The following is a 17,923-nucleotide window of genomic DNA, read 5'->3' on the forward strand; positions in this document are numbered from 1 at the left end:
CATTCGAAACCCTGACAGAGAAGACGGGAAACAACATATGTAGAAAGTGAAAATGGGATCTGGAAGGAAGAAATCTTGACAATTAAAAGACACTTTCACAGCGCTGATGTTTAGGTAACTGCCGGAAAGGTTCCCCTCGGGAGGCACACTGACTTTGCTGGCTGCTCTAAATGGTTGTGACACTTGACGTTAGCATCCAAAAATCCTGAAATTAGAGTCTAAAAGAGGTTTGATTGGGAAGCTCGTCTCTATTCCACCTCTACTTTAAGATTTAGGCTGAAAAGACGAGCATATTTGCACATTTAAAACCTCTATTACAGCTTTAATATGAGGACTGAATGTGTTTAAGTCCGTCCTCAGTTTCCTTTACCAGCAGCATTTTACCTGTAATGCTCTGAATAAATGATGGATTTGAGGACGTACCTCGTTCCAAACAGGGTTGGGGTTGTTCTTGATCACCTTTGTCTTCTTCTTGGACCCTGAAACAAGATGTAGAAACCAGAACATTACAAGACAAACAAACAATGTGACTGTGTGCTCTGAGTTAGCTTAACTTTAGCCACCTGCTAGATAGCTTACAGGCTAGCAGGTTAAATTTAAGCCTTTTGACGATCCTGTTCCAATATGAAAGATGTCAATGAAAACCAGTCGGTTTTGTCAATACTTCCCACCTGTGTGTAACAATAATTCCTAATGATATTTTTAATTTATTGAACATTAAAGACTAGGTAGAGCTGGAAGTGGATGGTCCACATATGAATCTTACACATCAACAACATTACATTTCACGTTTTAAACACAATAAAAAAATAGACTAGACTATTAGACTATTTTAAGAGTCTTTTTTGTTTTAGAGAAAAATTAAATCAATATTTTTCAAGACTTTTCAAGACCTGCTGATACAATGCGAACTCATGTACATATATTTTCAACTAAAATGATAATGAAATGTTTTTCTAGTTAATTACGAAACAAACTGTCGCAATGTGGGAGACAACTTTAAACCAACCAACCAGAATGAGGTGAAGAAGAAACTTTTCCAACCACTAAACATTTCACACAATCATGTCACAGTTTTTGTTTTTTTTGGTTTTTCGGTTTTGTGTGTATGTGTGTGTGTTTACATGTGCATGTGCATGTGTGTTTACATGTGCATGTGTGTGTGTGTGTGTGTGTGTGTGTGTGTGTGTGTTATCTTTCTGCGGCTTCCTGTAACATGAAGTTCTGAGCTCTGATTTCCTGGCGGTTGGGCACTCAGACAGGATGCAGGGCGTAAGACGGACTAATAAACTACCAGGGTTTATCATTAGCTACTGAAGAGCTCTTTTCACACACACACACACACACACACACACACACACACACACATACATGAACACAAGAATGTGAATTATCACATTGGGCACATGTATCATCATTTCCACTTGGTTTGAAGTTAAGAAGCGGAGCAGACTCGCACACACAGGTCCAGATGTTCTTTCCAGATGAAAGGAAACAGAGACAATGACTATTGTCTCGTTTTAGAAACTACTCATTAATTTCCATGAAATTAAAACTGGACACAGTTAAAAGAAGACTAGACTAAGGCTGCATCCCAAAAACCACGCAACGTACTCATCCCATACAGTATATACTAAATAATAATCATCATAGTTTACTGTTTGAGCAGCGAGTGTAAAAATATCAAAATGCAGTTTGTATTGACGGAAAATTTTAAATTACACATGATGTTAAAAAAATCTACTGACAGTTCAATTTCGCAACTGAGATTTCTTGGTTCTGTTGCAACATCGCCGAACAATTTTATTTAATGTATTTTTTATCTTTACATCCGTGTAATTCTGTATTGAATTGAACATTTACAACTAACCCCAACCCTAAAACCAAGTCTTAACCCTCAAACAACCATTTAAAATAGCGCACACACACACACACACACACACACACACACAAATTATTTCTCTCCAGACACATACCCTGAGAAAGGTTGTTTGCTTTCCTGTTTTCGGAGGTATTCACCCAATGTTAGAACACAAACACACCCACTCATTCACCCCCCCACACACACACACACACACACACACACACACACACGTACACAAATACCTACGTAAGTGTACCTCCGTTCTTGGAAGATATCTTTAAAAATACCTCCACCCTTCCACAGAAGGGTTGAGAGGTTACGTTATATTTGTGTGTGTGTGTGTGTGTGTGTGTGTGTGCGTGTGTGTGTCTGATATTTGAGTTAGCATCTCAGGAACAAGAAGTGGCACAGTGTTGACTTCCTGGTTGGTTCAGCTTGGCAGAGGTTCTGTCATGAGCCCAGAATAGAACAGACTTTGAGCCCCCCAGGGCTGAGAAACTCATGGGAAGCCTAAGTTTAGACCCGGGCTGCGGGTCTGAGCGCTGCTGCATTTGTCGCCACTTTGAGTCCAGGAACTAGAGTCTATCAGTAGGTACCCACTTTTTAAACAAGAGTTTAGGTTGTGGGGTGAGACTAGCTTTAGCATAAGGCTAAATATAATGCCATGCTAGCCTGGTTCCTGAACTATAATCACCTTCCACGTCTCAAATCGGAGCATTTGAATTTAAATAACGGTGTGTTTAAACAGTGTTTCCCTGCTCGCAAACAACTGAACCAGCTTTTGTGTAAGTTAAGTCACTTTTACACGGGTCAAATAACGAGCTAAGACCCGCTAACATCAGGCATGTAACTAGCATTCACTTACAACACAACACCTGGGCGGTCACGCTACTTTTCGCGCCTTTTCGTCTTTCAGAGCTCAAACAACGTAAACACACCTGTCACCTGTCCAGCACATGCCGTTAAAGACCCCTTCAGTTTTTAACAGTGTTAACATGTCCATACGAGGTTTTTTTAATGTAATACATGACATATCATGAGCGAAATAAGCGGTCAGCACCATGACTGAGCATTTCCACCTTTGAACGAATGACAGTCTCGGTTTCAGACAGCCGCGGTTTAATACGTCATATAACCTTCGTAGACCGCATCCTCCAATGGATGCAGCCCCTGAACCGGGACACAGCTCATAAATCAGCAGCGACTCCCTGACACAGGTCAACGATGAACTTGTTGTCTGTTATTACAGATGTATCTTCCACCGACTTATTTATTTAGTCAAGTGTCTCGATCCAGAACAAGGAACTTGTCACTGCTAGAGGACAATGCGAGGCTGCTGTGTGTGTGACTGTGTCCAGGCTATAATTAGCAGAGGACAGGGTAGCAGGGTTGCCAGTTTTTATTTCTGGGTTTGACAAAGAACAACACTTAAGAGTTCCAATAACAACGCTTTGACCGGAAATCCTGCCCTCGGCAAACAAACACAAGCACATGTTGTCACATTTAATCACATACACACATGCTTCATTAAACTTTCTATATATTATCAGTCGTAACGTCTTCTCTTTTTCTTGCTCGTCAAATCTCCACATGGTGCATTAATTCAGTTGTTCAAGACCAGCCTCGTTACAGATATGAATTCCTCCGGATGTGTTTTCTCCAAAAAAGCTTAAAGGCTCTCAATGTGTTGCAATTTGTCAGAAAAGTTTACGTTGCAACAATCACAGAGAAAGTATCGCTCTCTCTGTAATTAGCTTAATGTGGATTTATTAGTATTTTCAGATCTTTGTTTTATTTTAGAGGAAGTAAAATGTATATTTACAACATTTATTTGCACAAATTAAAACAGTTAAATTGGCAATATTTCTTTATCACACACAGATACTCTCTTTTCCCTCTCCTCCCACAGCTTCCTTGTCTGATTATTATCATCTCTAATTACTATACATGGACATGGTATCTGTGTTTCAGGAGGGGAGGAAACTCTCTCTCTCTCTTTCTTTCTCTGCTCTAAATTCCTGAAGTTGTTGCAACTCAAAGACATAAACAACCTCAAGAGCAGAAATCTGTCTTTTTTTATTTCCACAAATGATCCTTCAGCTTCTCCGAGACTATTATCAGTCAATGACTTAAATATATTCGAGGAGATGTCTTGTAATAATGTGACATTTACGTCAATCTGCCTTGTCTACTTTAAGCTTTAAGTCCCTTCTGTGATGCACAGACGTGGATCTATGAGGAGGACTCTGCTAATTTAAGATCGGGGTCGTTTACAGTTTGATTGATGAATCATTCTCTGAGAGGAAAGTTGCAGAGTCACAGAAATTAAATGACTCCCATGTGTTTCACTGTAAGAGTGAATTATGATGTAGACCAGAGTCATTAAGACTGACCCAAGACAAGAAGACAGGAAGAATGTGGGAAGATTAAAACCTCTTAAGGAGCCTGTTGCGAAATTTTTTATTGTTGTTTCCTTATTTTCCCAGACTCAGAAACCAATCAGTAATCTAGAGTTCAAATCATTAGAAAACTGACTTACAGTTTTGGTAATTTATTAATCATTAAAGTGATTTTTAAAGCACCAGCTTCTCAAATGTGAAGATTTCCCACTTTCCTACGACAATTTGAATATGTAAACTTGAGCTTAAGGGAATAACGATGGTTATTTAATAGTTTTCTGCGTGTTAATTGCGTGAAACACAGACACACAACTTTACAACGACAACTGGGCTTAAAACCCTCTCGAAGATCAGCACCACAAGATGTAGAATAGACGACGTATTTAAATTTAAAGTCAATTTAAATATTGACTTTAAATTTGCGATAAATTTGCAAAAAATGCAATAAATGGAAATTCATCCGTGCTAGAGAATCAGCTGCTGGTTGTTGTTTTAGACCTTGAGAGACACATTTTCTTTAACCTGTGCTGTCTTCACCTAAGTCTTGATTTTAGGATTAAGAGTGGAATCTGGTTTAAGTTGAGGTCGGGTTAAGAAGGTTCCCACAAGTAACACAAGCTTGTGTGTGATGGCACCAGGAAACCATGTTCGGACAAAGGCAGGAAGTTAAGAGCAGAGCTCACCTTATTAAGAAGGCAGACACTGACTCGTGGAAAGTACAACAACAAACCCATGGAAAAACAGAGAGCTGCTGAGGCCAGGTAGCCAGGTCACTTCCACCTCAGTTCATTTGTTTACTCTGAGGCAACTTTCCGCCATCTATACTCTCTAACACACACACTGAGACTTTAATCTTGGACTTGAACAAATAAATTATAACTCAGGAATCTCTGCAGGGATTGGGCCACCTACATTAGTGTTCTCCAAGTTTTGGGAGTCAACCACATGTTGTTAAAAGTTGTTAAAATGTCAGTTCATTTAAAGCATAATTATGAGCACATCAGCCTTCAACTTTAACTCCAATCCGAGTTGATATCAGAAATTTCTGACACTCTGCCAGCTTGTTGGCAGAATGGCTGCAAATGCACCACTATCGTCATTCAGGTCACTATTTCCCTCCGGGAGCTGGTGGAGACCAAAACCGGAGCTATTAGAGAAGAAATATTGGCTTTACATTCACCTCGTGGGCAGAAGCAGGACTCAAAATAAATGATAATGTTCCTATGTGACTGTTAGACGTGTAAGTAACTGTCCATTTTTAAGGTGAATACATTGTTTTCATAACTTGTTTCCGCTGCCCCCAAGTGGCCAAAAACAAATCTGCCATTGTAGGTTTAAAGATTTGAATTTAGTTGAGACTTGAAAGAAACCCCTGATGAAATCCTGGAACAAAAACATAATACAGCTACAGGACGGTTGACTTACATCTCGACTCCCAGTTTGAATATAAAGATGACAGACTTTGTATTCTCTACAACAACGCCTGAGTTTCCTGTATCACATTGCTTTGTATCGTCTTTTACCAATCAAGTGTATCTCCCATGATCCCCTTACCTCTGAAGGTGACACTAGCCAGGGGGTCAGAGTGTCTCAGGTTGTTGGCCCGCTGAAGAACGCAACGCAACATGGCCGAAATCTCAGCTGAGTCCAAAGCCTGAATCCCGCGGGGGCTAAAATAACTCGCTCAGGTGATTCTGTTTCACCAGGTGAGATCCAGGGCCAGAGGGATGGTTGGGTACATGACCAGAGGAGCTTTGACAGTGATAATAACCAATGAACCCGACCGCCAAAACTGGCCACCAAAGACAGATAAGTGGCAAGAGTAAAAGTATGAAAGAGAAGCAAAAAGGAGAAATATTGTGCTCCGAAAAAAAAGATAAACTGCTTGAAAAAAGAGAAACCGACTCTTTTATCAATTGAAATCAAAATCAAGGGATTTTTTAGAGTGTCGTCAGTAGTTTAAGTCCTTCTTTGGCAAAATGGAAAAGTCCCAACATTGCGAAAAACAAATTATCCACAGATTGTTTCCTGTTTAGTCTCACAGCATCTGTCAGTCTCCGAAGCTACAAAATAAAAGCTCTTTTTCTCAAGAGGAGACGTGTCTCGACAAAGCCGGCTCCTTTCTCTGTCTGACTCCCTCTAACGCACTCGAAGGGGAAAGAGGGCAACAAGCGAGCATGTCGGGAACTCACATACACCTCACATCCAGAGGAAATCTCAACATTTCCTGTGCTCTTTTCCTCTACTGTCTCCTGGTTGTTTCCTACATCTTTGCCTCTCGATTTGCCAGTTCATTCTCTGCCTCACTCCACCTCTCTCTCTCTGCTTTTATCCCTCTATTTTACTCTCCGTTTGAACATTTTATGGGCTGATTTTAACTGTCAAAGCTTTTTAAAACCAGTGCAGCAAAAAAATCTTAAACTTTTAAACGTATTCTTGTTGAAGAAAACATTTGACTGCATTAAAAACTGTATAGAAACTGTAACAATTTGCGGTGTGATTGATTAATCGTGCTTATTTAACATGAAATGATTATGTTACAGATTTAATACAGAAGTGAAATTTGCTCCAAAACCTAAAAAGAGGAACTTATCTATGAACTGATACATGCAGATCCCACACTCAACTTGGCCCTGTCAGGGTCTTTACAGAGGAAAAGACATGACCTAAGACAAAACAGTCCCTGAGGCGTGGTAGGCCGATCAAGATCAAGTCAGGTCAACAAATCCCAAGGTTTTCTTTGGTTTTCAGAGTGAGAGAGCTTCATTAAAAACATAAAAACCTCAACATCTAAATGTGTTTTCCTTGAATCTGAACACGTTCAAGGGAATTTAAGATCTCAAGATTTTAAGAATTCAAAAAGCCAAGTCAACACATCATCACACAGATGCATGAAGAGCAGCACATGCTCAGTGAGAGGGTGCCACCTGCAGACATAATGCAGGGCATACACACCCACACCGCGAAACAATAATATGAGGACACGAGATGATAATAAAAATACTCTGCCATGTAACCTCCGTGCTAGCCTTTTTTAATTTTCCACACATCCTTTAAATGTGATGAGCTGTGAGCAGAAGACGTGATGCAGCAGTTTCTGAGAGCGGACGCAGCAGAGAGCGTGTTCAGCTCTGAAGCAGATCCAGTATCAGATCTGAGCCAGTGAGGAAAAACCTGCAGGCGACACTCAGCTGTTCAGTGACGTTTCATGGTGCATCATCACTTCTTGTCCGGTGAGACAGGACACGGCTCAGAGTGTGTGACTGTCGACTTACAGGAGCACGTCTCCTTTATTATTCACGTGAGCGCTGGAGCATCACACTGTAAATATCAAGTGTAAGTATATGAAATATATAGGAGCTGACCTATATCACACAGGGAAACTTTTGTGCGGCAGTATCGACAAATTGTCATGAGTTCATGACACATTTATGAGTTAGAAATCTCTGCGTCTTCTGTATATACACTGGGCTCGACTGTAGTCTGCTGCAGCCTAAATGAAATACTGCAGGGGAAAGCATGGAAGCGAAAAGACAGACCAGAGAGGACAAGGGATGAAACATGGGAGATGTGTGTGAGAGAGAGACAGAGAGAGAGAGAGGGAGAGAGAGAGGGAGAGAGAGAGAGAGAGGGAGAGAGACAGAGAGAGAGAGGGAGAGAGAGAGAGAGGGGCCCATGAGGATAAACTCTGCTGAAAGAGCAGTGGTGGTAACTATAAACACAGCCATGCCCTCCCGGAGACACACACAATCTTTTAAGCCCCACATCAACTTCACATGAACTTTCAACACTTTTTACAGGAGAAGAGAAAAAGTTTCCACATGTTCATTTGGTCACCTGAATATTATTTAGATCATGAAACTATCCTTCCTCAAAATGAAGCGGTTTACCTCGTGGGGACGGGCTTTTTGGAGGTTTGCACCCCGACAGTCTCCATCATCACCTCATCTCTTCTTTCCCTCTATCCACCTCTCTCTTTCTTTCTCTCCCTCTCTCAGCCTCGTCTCTCTCTCTCTCCGCCCCACCCCACACAGACTGGAAGCCATGAAAGACGACTGGCAGAGGGTGTCCAATAATAACCTCTCAGCTGTTACAGAGAGAGAGAGGTTTGTGACATCCCAGTCTTACACAAACACAGTTTGCTATTTGTACATGAACTTTATCCTTAAATCTTTATCTCTTCTTCTGACTCTCTCGCTCTTACCCAGACTTCTCTTTCAGTCTCCCGACCTCCTTCTCACACATGAACACACACTCCCTCCTTCCCTACCTTCATAGATGACTTGGCAGTAGGCATCACTGATGTCGTCGTCCGGCGTATGCAGACGCTCTGCACACAGAATAAACACACGCAGCATGGCTCACACACACACACACACTCACACACACACACACACACAGCAGAGCTCTGTCAAATCCCCCCGGCAGACACCATGAGGTCCATATATGGGCGTCAGTGTATCCAAGAAATATCCTTAAAATGAGAATAGATCAATAACAGGAAGAGAGAGAGGGAGAGGGGGAAAAATGGACAAGAGGAAGAGAGAATGAATTAAGACTAAGAGAGCGACTGTTAGAGCTGCAGCTCTCAGCTGTTGTACTCGCCCCCCCAACTCTCTCTCTCTCTCACACACACTCAGGGCAAGCAAGGTGCACTGGCTGACTCATGCACAACACACACACACAGTCCCTTCAATCACAGCTGGCTTAAAGGGCCAGCAACACACACGCACGCACACACACACACACACACACACACACACACACACACACACACACACACACACACACACACACACACACACACAGTGGCCTTTATTTTCAGGGCACACATGCCTTCACACAATTAACAATGCCATCCCTGCCAACTTAAACCAACGCACTTGGGGAGCTCACTCACGCACGCACACACACACACACACACACACACACACACACACACACACACACACACACACACACACACACACACAGACAAAGGGTAAGAGTGTGTTTGGAAAAATGTGCTTGTTGATGCAGATTGATGCAGACTGACAGAGACAAAGAGGAGATAAGACAAGGGTGTATCATATACATCTAAATGGAAATATGAATGAATGAATCACATGATATGACATCTGATATAACAGACTGAAACACACCTTCTCATGACAGTAGCAGCAGCTAATCCCCTTAAATTCAGGGCCTCTCCAGTCTCATGATTTGTGCTGCCTGTGTTTCCTGTGCTGAAAGTCTCTCTCCTGTATCTTCCTGCTGTCTGGCCTGTGTGTATAATAATATCTGATAACTGTTCTCAGACAGGTGGAAGCTGAGTCAAGGGCAGCTAGTAGCTGTAGCTAGCTATAGATACTAGTCTGTAGCTTAGATGCAGCGGCAGGGAAGACTTTTTAAATCTGGAGAAAGGATGTTAAAAAAAAAATCAAAACAATCTGCAAATCAGTGTCTAACTCTGTGGAAAAATTAGTGAAACAAGGAGATCTGGAGTTTAAGACGCTTCATGTGACCGAGTGTTAAAACCTTTGAGTCCGTGAGGTTGTTTCTCACGGTTGACACTTTGAGGAACCACAACCTTTTAACATTTCATGTTCACTTTCAAATTGACTGGAAAAAGAGAAATGATGACACCAAAGTGAGGAAATAAAAAGATCCGGCATGTGCACATGAGGAAAACTGCTCAGGAATGGTGGTAGACTGTGGGCAAACATCGGGGGGATTCCTGTTGCTCTTTTATTTATAGTGCGACCCACTGGGCTTGAGCTATGTCATCAACACATTTAGGGGATTGTGTGTGCACTCTTGCTGGAGGGAGCGGGGGGGGGGGCTGGGGGGGTTGTTAGTACTAAAAATAAGAAGGTGGACCTGATTGTGTGTGTTCATGCAAACTGCAGGTTAAAGCTCTGAAGTGCATCTGCATGAACTATAGTCATGCTTTAATTTCTCTGTATGCTCAAACAGTGGGCATGGGGTAATGGTGGCAATCTCTCCTTAGTCTTTACTAAACCAAAAACACAAGAATAAAAACCAAAAACACACGAGCTAAAAAAAAACAAGAGCAAAAACCAAAAAGATAAGAAAAAAAGGAGTAGATTAAATGGATAAAAACAGTGTGTTTATAATAAACAGGCTCAGTGGAAGAAAACCAGATAAAACATAGGCGTAACATTTAGGTATTTCATATATATACACATTTTATTTTGTAAATACTGGTACCGATGGGGAACAGTACTAGAAACAATGGTACTAACCTTTTTCTTACAATGGAAGAGTAAAAACACGTTGTATTACAGCTCACATGCAGGCTGTGGTTTCACTCATTGACTAACATTATTGTATTGTGTAGGAGAGAATTACAACATAAAAGAAATTACAGATGTGTCCTCATCAGAGAGCAACACACACTATTTATGTCATAATCGTGTCTTACGCTTCATTGTATGATTTGAAACAAGTCAAAAAATACGTGTGTAGTTCTCAAACAGCTCATAACAGGTCCGAGTAGAAAACAAATGTACCTTTGTCAAATACACAGCTGTGGAGGGCTTTTATTGTTCTTTAATGTTTAATATGGAACCTAGTAACTATTATTTTAATTCTATTGATTACACTGTAAGATACGTTGGCTGTAAATATACTTTCCTCTAAAATGCGTAATTGCTATTCAGTCTGGTTCTATCCCGCTTTACCTATATTTACCAGTAGGAAACAGTAAGTATTTTGTTGGTGCAACAAAATCACATTGTAAAATGCAATTCATATTTTAAATGTTACATATAAGATCCCCTTTCAGTCCCTTCTTCATGAAACAACTAATCTTACTTTATGTGATATTTTTTGTTAGATGTGTCTCCAGAAATGCATTGCAACACAGCGTCTTCCATCATATCAATTAGAGGCTATTGATCCTGTAAATGCTCCTCTTCGGAGAGGCTGGTGTAATCGAATTTCCTCTCGGATTACTCAAGAGCTGATGGAGGATGCCTGAAGGAAGGCGACCTGCCGCTCTGAAAAACACTGAATGTTGATTTTCTACAAGAGCTGCAGAGTGCGTTCTTCATCTACAGGAAATGAACTCAGTTATGAATTTGGAGAATATTAATTAATAGAATTACTTCATACACCCAATCTAAGCATCCACCTGAGTTTATGAGGACAAATGGGAATTAATTCTATTGGATGACACCCGAAACTTGAATGGGGGGGGGGGGGTCAAAACACTTTCACAATGAACCTTCAGGGGTCACTGTGGTTGTAACATCCAGTTTGGCAATGCTAACAAGGCGTAGAGTGACGTCTGCTGGCAGCCCTAGTTTCAGCAGTTCATCTTTCAGCTGGAGAAAGAAACAAAAAGTGGTGCTGAGATATGATGGTTATGAAAAGGCAGAAGTGAAACAAAAGCAGTGACTTATCACTGTGTAGTTCTTCTGAATCATTAGAGGTAATTGTGGGAGGTTACAATACTTGAATTTGACGTTCAAATGCTACACATTTGCTCCTGGCCTTGTTTATACAAGCTCCAGCCCACACCAAACATTCACAATATTACATGAGAAGAAACTCACTTGTTGTATAACAGTGTTCCTGATGTAGTCATCAGATAGTGGAAATGAAGAGGTGATGCTCGTTCTCAGACCTACGACGACTAGAAGCACAGTGACTCATTATAATGCAGAAGTGTGAGTAACTGAGTATTACAATACAGTTCAAACGCCAATTTCTTTTATGTACAGTGTGTCCATAAACAGGTGATTGTGTAGCGAAAACGTCTCCATTTGTCATACTCACCCTGACTTGTGCCATTGATTACAGGTGCGGTGGATGGAGGAGTAGTTGTAGTTTGTAGAGTGGTTGTAGTTGGTGTAGTGGTTGTAGTTTGTGGAGTGGTTGTAGTTGGTTGATTGGTTGTAGTTGGTGTAGTGGTTGTAGTTGGAGGAGTGGTTGTAGTTGGTTGATTGGTTGTAGTTGGTGTAGTGGTTGTAGTTGGAGGAGTGGTTGTAGTTGGTTGATTGGTTGTAGTTTGTGGAGTGGTTGTAGTTTGTGGAGTGGTTGCAGTTGGTGTAGCGGTTGTAGTTTGTGGAGTGGTTGTAGTTTGTGGTGTGGTTGTAGTTGGTGTAGTGGTTGTAGTGTGTGTGGTTATTGTTGGTATAGTGGTTGTAGTTTGTGGAGTGGCTGTAGTTGGTGTAGTGGTTGTAGTTGGAGGAGTGGTTGTAGTTGGTGTAGTGGTTGTAGTTTGGGGAGTGGTTGTAGTTGGTGTAGTGGTTGTAGTTTGTGGAGTGGTTGTAGTTGGTGTAGTGGTTGTAGTTTGTGGAGTGGTTGTAGTTGGTGTAGTAGTTGTAGTTTGGGGAGTGGTTGAAGTTGTTGTAGTTTGTGGAGTGGTTGTAGTTGGTGTAGTGGTTGTAGTTTGTGTTGTGGTTGTAGTTGGTGTAGTGGTTGTAGTTTGGGGAGTGGTTGAAGTTGTTGTAGTTTGTGGAGTGGTTGTAGTTGGTGTAGTGGTTGTAGTTTGTGTTGTGGTTGTAGTTGGTGTAGTGGTTGTAGTTTGTGGAGTGGTTGTAGTTTGTGTGGTTGTAGTTGGTGGAGTGGTTGTAGTTGGTGTAGTGGTTGTAGTTGGTGTAGTGGTTGTAGTTTGTGGAGTGCTTGTAGTTGGTTGAGTGGTTGTAGTTGGTGTAGTGGTTGTAGTTTGTGGAGTGGCTGTAGTTTGTGGAGTGGCTGTAGTTTGTGGAGTCGTTGTAGTTGGTGTAGTGGTTGTAGTTTGTGTAGTGGTTGTAGTTTGTGTGGTTGTAGTTGGTGTAGTGGTTGTAGTTTGTGGAGTGGTTGTAGTTTGTGTAGTGGTTGTAGTTTGTGGAGTGCTTGTAGTTGGTGGAGTGGTTGTAGTTGGTGGAGTGCTTGTAGTTGGTGGAGTGGTTGTAGTTTGTGGAGTGGTTGTAGTTTGTGGAGTGGTTGTAGTTGGTGTAGTGGTTGTAGTTTGTGGAGTGGTTGTAGTTGGTGTAGTGCTTGTAGTTTGTGTAGTGGTTGTAGTTTGTGGAGTGGTTGTAGTTGGTGGAGTGGTTGTACTTTGTGTGGTTGTAGTTTGTGTAGTGGTTGTAGTTTGTGGAGTGGTTGTAGTTTGTGTAGCTGTAGTTGGTATAGTGGTTGTAGTTTGTGGAGTGGTTGTAGTTGGTGTAGTGGTTGTAGTTGGTGTAGTGGTTGTAGTTTGTGGAGTGGTTGTAGTTGGTGTAGTGGTTGTAGTTGGTGTAGTGGTTGTAGTTTGTGTAGTGGTTGTAGTTTGTGTGGTTGTAGTTTGTGTAGTGGTTGTAGTTTGTGGAGTGGTTGTAGTTTGTGTAGTTGTAGTTGGTATAGTGGTTGTAGTTTGTGGAGTGGTTGTAGTTGGTGTAGTGGTTGTAGTTGGTGTAGTGGTTGTAGTTTGTGGAGTGGTTGTAGTTTGTGGAGTGGTTGTAGTTGGTGTAGTGGTTGTAGTTTGTGTGGTTGTAGTGGGTGTAGTGGTTGTAGTTTGTGTGGTTGTAGTTGGTGTAGTGGTTGTAGTTTGTGGAGTGGTTGTAGTTTGTGGATTGGTTGTAGTTGGTGTAGTGGTTGTAGTTTGTGTGGTTGTAGTGAGTATAGTGGTTGTAGTTTGTGTGGTTGTAGTTGGTGTAGTGGTTGTAGTTTGTGGAGTGGTTGTAGTTTGTGGAGTGGTTGCTGGGTCTGTAAACAGAAGTGAAAATAAAAGACTAATTACATATGATCTTTATCAATGCTGTGAATCAGAAATGGAATTTGTAACATTAGAAAAACAAAGAACGGCTCTACTCACCAGTTCCAACAGTCACAATGACACATCGAAGCTCTGAGTGATACTTCACTGAACTGTGGTAATAAATCAGTAAAGTAGTTATTATACAGTTGTTTAGTAATTTTTCTACATTAGTTTAGTTTTATGTATTTATACAGTGTTTCCATATACTTTTCCTTGGTATATTGTTCATATGACAAGAGACTAACTTGCCTTGAATTTGCCTGGACAACAAAGCAAATAGGATGGCTTTCTCCATCTTCATCTTGAGACGGTGTCCACCTCAGGACGTACTCTCCTGCTGCCGGTGTAGTCTCTTGTATGTTGTATGGCCCGCTGTACAGCAGCTCAGAGATGCTTCAACAAATAGAAAAGGGAAAGATCTTTTTAAGTTAAATAAAAATATTCAAAGCCTCTCCACCCACCAATGACACAAAGTTGTTTTCTGTAATGATATGATCAGAATGCTACAGCAGCTGACTCAGCTTTCTTTTTCACTCTGTTTCCTTGTACCACAGAATGTTGATGAGTCATACAGTAGGTCATCATTAACATGTGATATTTTGATATTAAATGTGTCTTGTTTTAACGTACATGGAGAGATTTGCCTCTGCTTTGATATTGATTTCCAGGGACTGATTGACAGGTGTGTACAGCAGAGCTCTGTTGGCTGGGGTTGGAGGCAGGAACCTGGGCAGATAGAGTCCCTCTGTGCAGGACAGCACCGGAGGATCCACTGGAACAACAGAGAAAAGCAAACTTCTCTAAAGATGGCAGAAATTTTCTTATCAGGAAGGTCCGGAGGGAGATGCTGTTCAACCATCTGACAAGTGATTCTGTTAAAGCATACTCGGCCCTTAAGAGTCTAGTGGGTCTACGCTAGCTGCTCTGTTTAATGTAATATGCTTACAATTACAATGCTAACATACTGATATTTAGGTATATGATTTAAACCATCACAGTCTTTACTGTTTAGTTTTAGTTTAATGTTTTAGTATGCTAATATTTTTTGTTTTGCACATATATGATCACAAAATATTGGACAAGTTTAAATTTTCACCCAATGACAGGGCTACACATGAATGTCTGAACTAAGCAGCAAGACATCCATCCAATAATTGTTGAGACATGTCACTCAAAACCACAAATATGAGCCTCATTGTGGCACAAGCCGAAAAATCAGGGATCACAGAAGTTACTAGGATTCATCATGTGGTAACCATGAATGTTGGTACAAAATTTCATGACAATCCCTTTATTCGTTGTTGACACATTTCAGTCCTTAGCAAAGTGGTGGACTGACAGACTGTCCAAACCACCCACAGTGCTAGCTAATGTAGATACGCATAAGTCAAAGCTGTCAAAACAGGAAATCTTACCCCATAAAACAAACTGGATAGGTATTTTGCTGATAGCGTCGTTTGTAGTTTTCACCACCTGCAAACCATTGTTTTGAGTCAGGGTGATAGTCTGTCTGGGGAAGTCCTCCATCACCAGCTGGACCGCATACGGTCCTTCATTGCTGCGACTGGTGGGGCTGAATGACAGAGAACACGACTGCAAAAGAATTTGAAAAAAGGCACATAAGGTCAAAATAAGAAAAATATTTTGTCAGGTAATGAAATTCAAGATGGAACAAAAAAACAAAACAAACAAAAAAAAAACAAGTCCCTACACCGGTCGACTCTCTGTCCATTATGTGACATGATACCAACAATGGTTACTCACTGATGCAAGGCTGAGAACAGACGGTGGTGTGCAGGGGTTACACTCTCCCAGTAATGTGTTTCCATATCTGCATTTAACCTCGTCCCCGTCAGGGTCAAACGCCAACAGGTTGAAATCTCTCTGACAGTTTGAAGGAACTCTGACAGGGAGAAAACAGAAAACAATGTGCATTTTGCCATTGTGCGACCCCCCCCCCCCCCCCCTTGTCAAAATGTGGCACTTAAATTGTTTTTAAAATATAGAATGTGGATAATTACTGACAAAAACAGGGAGGAGGTTTACCTCACAACAGGCACGATGGTAGTCTGTGGTGATGTGTTGGCTTTGCCAGTGTCTGACCGGTTTCTCAGTTCAACCAGAGTCACAGCTTTCCACCTTACGATGCCATTTCTGATGTTATTTATCCAGTTACCACTGTTCAACCTTTGGTGGAAGATCACGGAGAAGTCAGTTATTATTGTGCTGTGCTGGCAGCACTGATCATTAGCATTAATCAACTGGATGCAACAACTTAAACACAGGAAGTTTTTGGACATTTTGAGTTTGGATTTACTTAACCATCAGTAAAATTTAAGATTTTTTGTTTGCTCTTCTCACACAATGGATGAATGGATTGTGCAAATTTTGCAGGTTCATGGGGCACTCACTCGAGCTGAAACGGAGCGTTGCTAGAAACCAGACGAGTTGACTTTCCCTCCGTCTGGCACCATTCTCCACTGCTTTCCTCGTCGACCTTATTCTGCACTAAACTCTCAGTCCCACAATTATTACTAGGACAATTCCAACTTAAATTTCCGCAAGAGTGGAAGTTCACCTTGTAGCGAAGCACCACCTATAGTATTAAAGTGAAGACATGTTATGGTTTAATGCCAACATCTATGCGATGTTATTTTGTTTGTCATAAAGTCACTTTTCTTCTTCTCCTTTGTTCCACTGTTCTTTTAGTGATGACTTAAAATACAGCATTTACTGCATTTTCTAACCTTATAAAAATAATTACTCAAATCACAGAAATACTGATTTCACTTTGTCACAAGCTGCTTTTACTTATGTGCTGTCAAATACAAAATAGTACAAATACAAAAATACATACCCTGCCAGTGTTTTTTGGGTAGTAGGTCATCACTGTCCCCAAGAAATGAGAAGCCTGGGAGATGCTGACCAGCAGCAGCAGCAGCAACAGAGAGAGCGACATCTTGAATGTGTTAGTCTCTCTACATAAAGACAGCAATTAAATACCAACACTGACACGTACAGTCAATAAACAACCCCCTCTTTCGCCCTGCCTATTTTCTCCTGCACGGAAGACTTCTCAATTTCAAATCAAACAATGAACCAGGAAATGTTCCGGTATGAGGAAATGTCTTGTATCCAGGTTTATGAAATAATGTGCACGATTGACAAGTGGTGCAGTGCAAGGAATGCAGTTGTTCTAACCAACTGTCCAATTGTCAGTCGTGCAGAAATGAGATTCATTCGTAAACAGAAGGTAGAAATCATGTCTTATCTTGCTCTTTCATGCAAAACTTCAATGTTTTGTCTACAAATTGACTAGACTTGTGCTTGTATTTTGATGTGAAGCATTTAACATGCTATAACTCTTTGTAAAAGTTCACCTTCTTGCCTCCCGCCCTGACACAGGTCTCTCTCTGAGGTTCATCTTCAGAAACTTCTCACAGTGCTTATTTTGGGTTGATGTTCTGCAAGCGCTATGTACAGAACAGGTCACAAATGGTGGCAGCTGCATGTTTCACCAAAGTTTGTCGCTTTCAAATTACAGAAACATTTCCTTGTGTATTTATCTGAAACTATTGATGTTTATTTTGATTAGTGAAAGAAATTCAAAATGAATGCAAGAGGGAATGGTTTTATGCTGCAAAGTTTTGTAAGCTTGGTGAAACATGGCTAAGAAATCAACACATTGAGACATTAGGCCTAATGCAGGAACCACTCAAATGAACAGATTTTGTTCTTAGGTGGCACAGACGCATGATTTAAGAAAACTAGCAAATCCTAAACAGTTTCGTCTCAAATGTCATGTACCGTCTTTTTCTTCAGACATGGTTCCCTAACAAGGAACAATGAACCATTTGATGTCTGAAAAGAGTGAGCACCCAGGTGGAGCCTTGGTTTTGTCTGGCATGTTTATGTCACGCTGCCTATTAGCAG

The 17,923-nt window shown here is 41.1% G+C and overlaps 2 protein-coding genes across 2 annotated transcripts in view; both read right to left on the reverse strand.

Annotated features, from left to right (window-relative positions):
* The window catches only part of dysf (dysferlin, limb girdle muscular dystrophy 2B (autosomal recessive)), a 69,714-nt gene extending 63,317 nt beyond the window's left edge, over positions 1–6,397 (reverse strand). Inside the window, 3 exon segments of the mRNA XM_056368741.1 lie at positions 1–11; positions 424–479; positions 5,818–6,397. The exon segment at positions 1–11 is cut by the window's left edge and continues 81 nt beyond it. Of these exon segments, the coding sequence (XP_056224716.1) occupies positions 1–11; positions 424–479; positions 5,818–5,890 (140 nt within the window). The 5' untranslated portion in view covers positions 5,891–6,397.
* Positions 6,398–14,140: 7,743 nt separating this feature from the next.
* Positions 14,141–16,949, reverse strand: LOC130164903 (uncharacterized). Its single transcript, XM_056369900.1, has 8 exons — positions 16,848–16,949; positions 16,402–16,586; positions 16,037–16,177; positions 15,755–15,893; positions 15,406–15,583; positions 14,621–14,762; positions 14,236–14,383; positions 14,141–14,152 (listed from the first exon to the last, which is right to left on the reverse strand). Exons 1-8 carry the CDS (start codon positions 16,947–16,949, stop codon positions 14,141–14,143), a joined length of 1,047 nt encoding a protein of 348 aa, XP_056225875.1.
* Between the last annotated feature and the right edge of the window lie 974 nt (positions 16,950–17,923).

The sequence above is a fragment of the Seriola aureovittata genome, chromosome 23 (assembly GCF_021018895.1).
Source record: "Seriola aureovittata isolate HTS-2021-v1 ecotype China chromosome 23, ASM2101889v1, whole genome shotgun sequence".
Taxonomy (NCBI): Eukaryota; Metazoa; Chordata; class Actinopteri; order Carangiformes; family Carangidae; genus Seriola; species Seriola aureovittata.

Excerpts from the sequence above, each read along its gene's own strand:
- LOC130164903 (XM_056369900.1), bottom strand. The coding sequence starts at position 16,949 with ATGTCGCTCTCTCTGTTGCTGCTGCTGCTGCTGGTCAGCATCTCCCAG. Across the intron at positions 15,894-16,036 it reads ACCATCGTGCCTGTTGTGAG|AGTTCCTTCAAACTGTCAGA; the intron begins GTAAACCTCCTC and ends TCTCCCTGTCAG. Across the intron at positions 14,384-14,620 it reads GCAGAGGCAAATCTCTCCAT|CATCTCTGAGCTGCTGTACA; the intron begins GTACGTTAAAAC and ends TATTTGTTGAAG.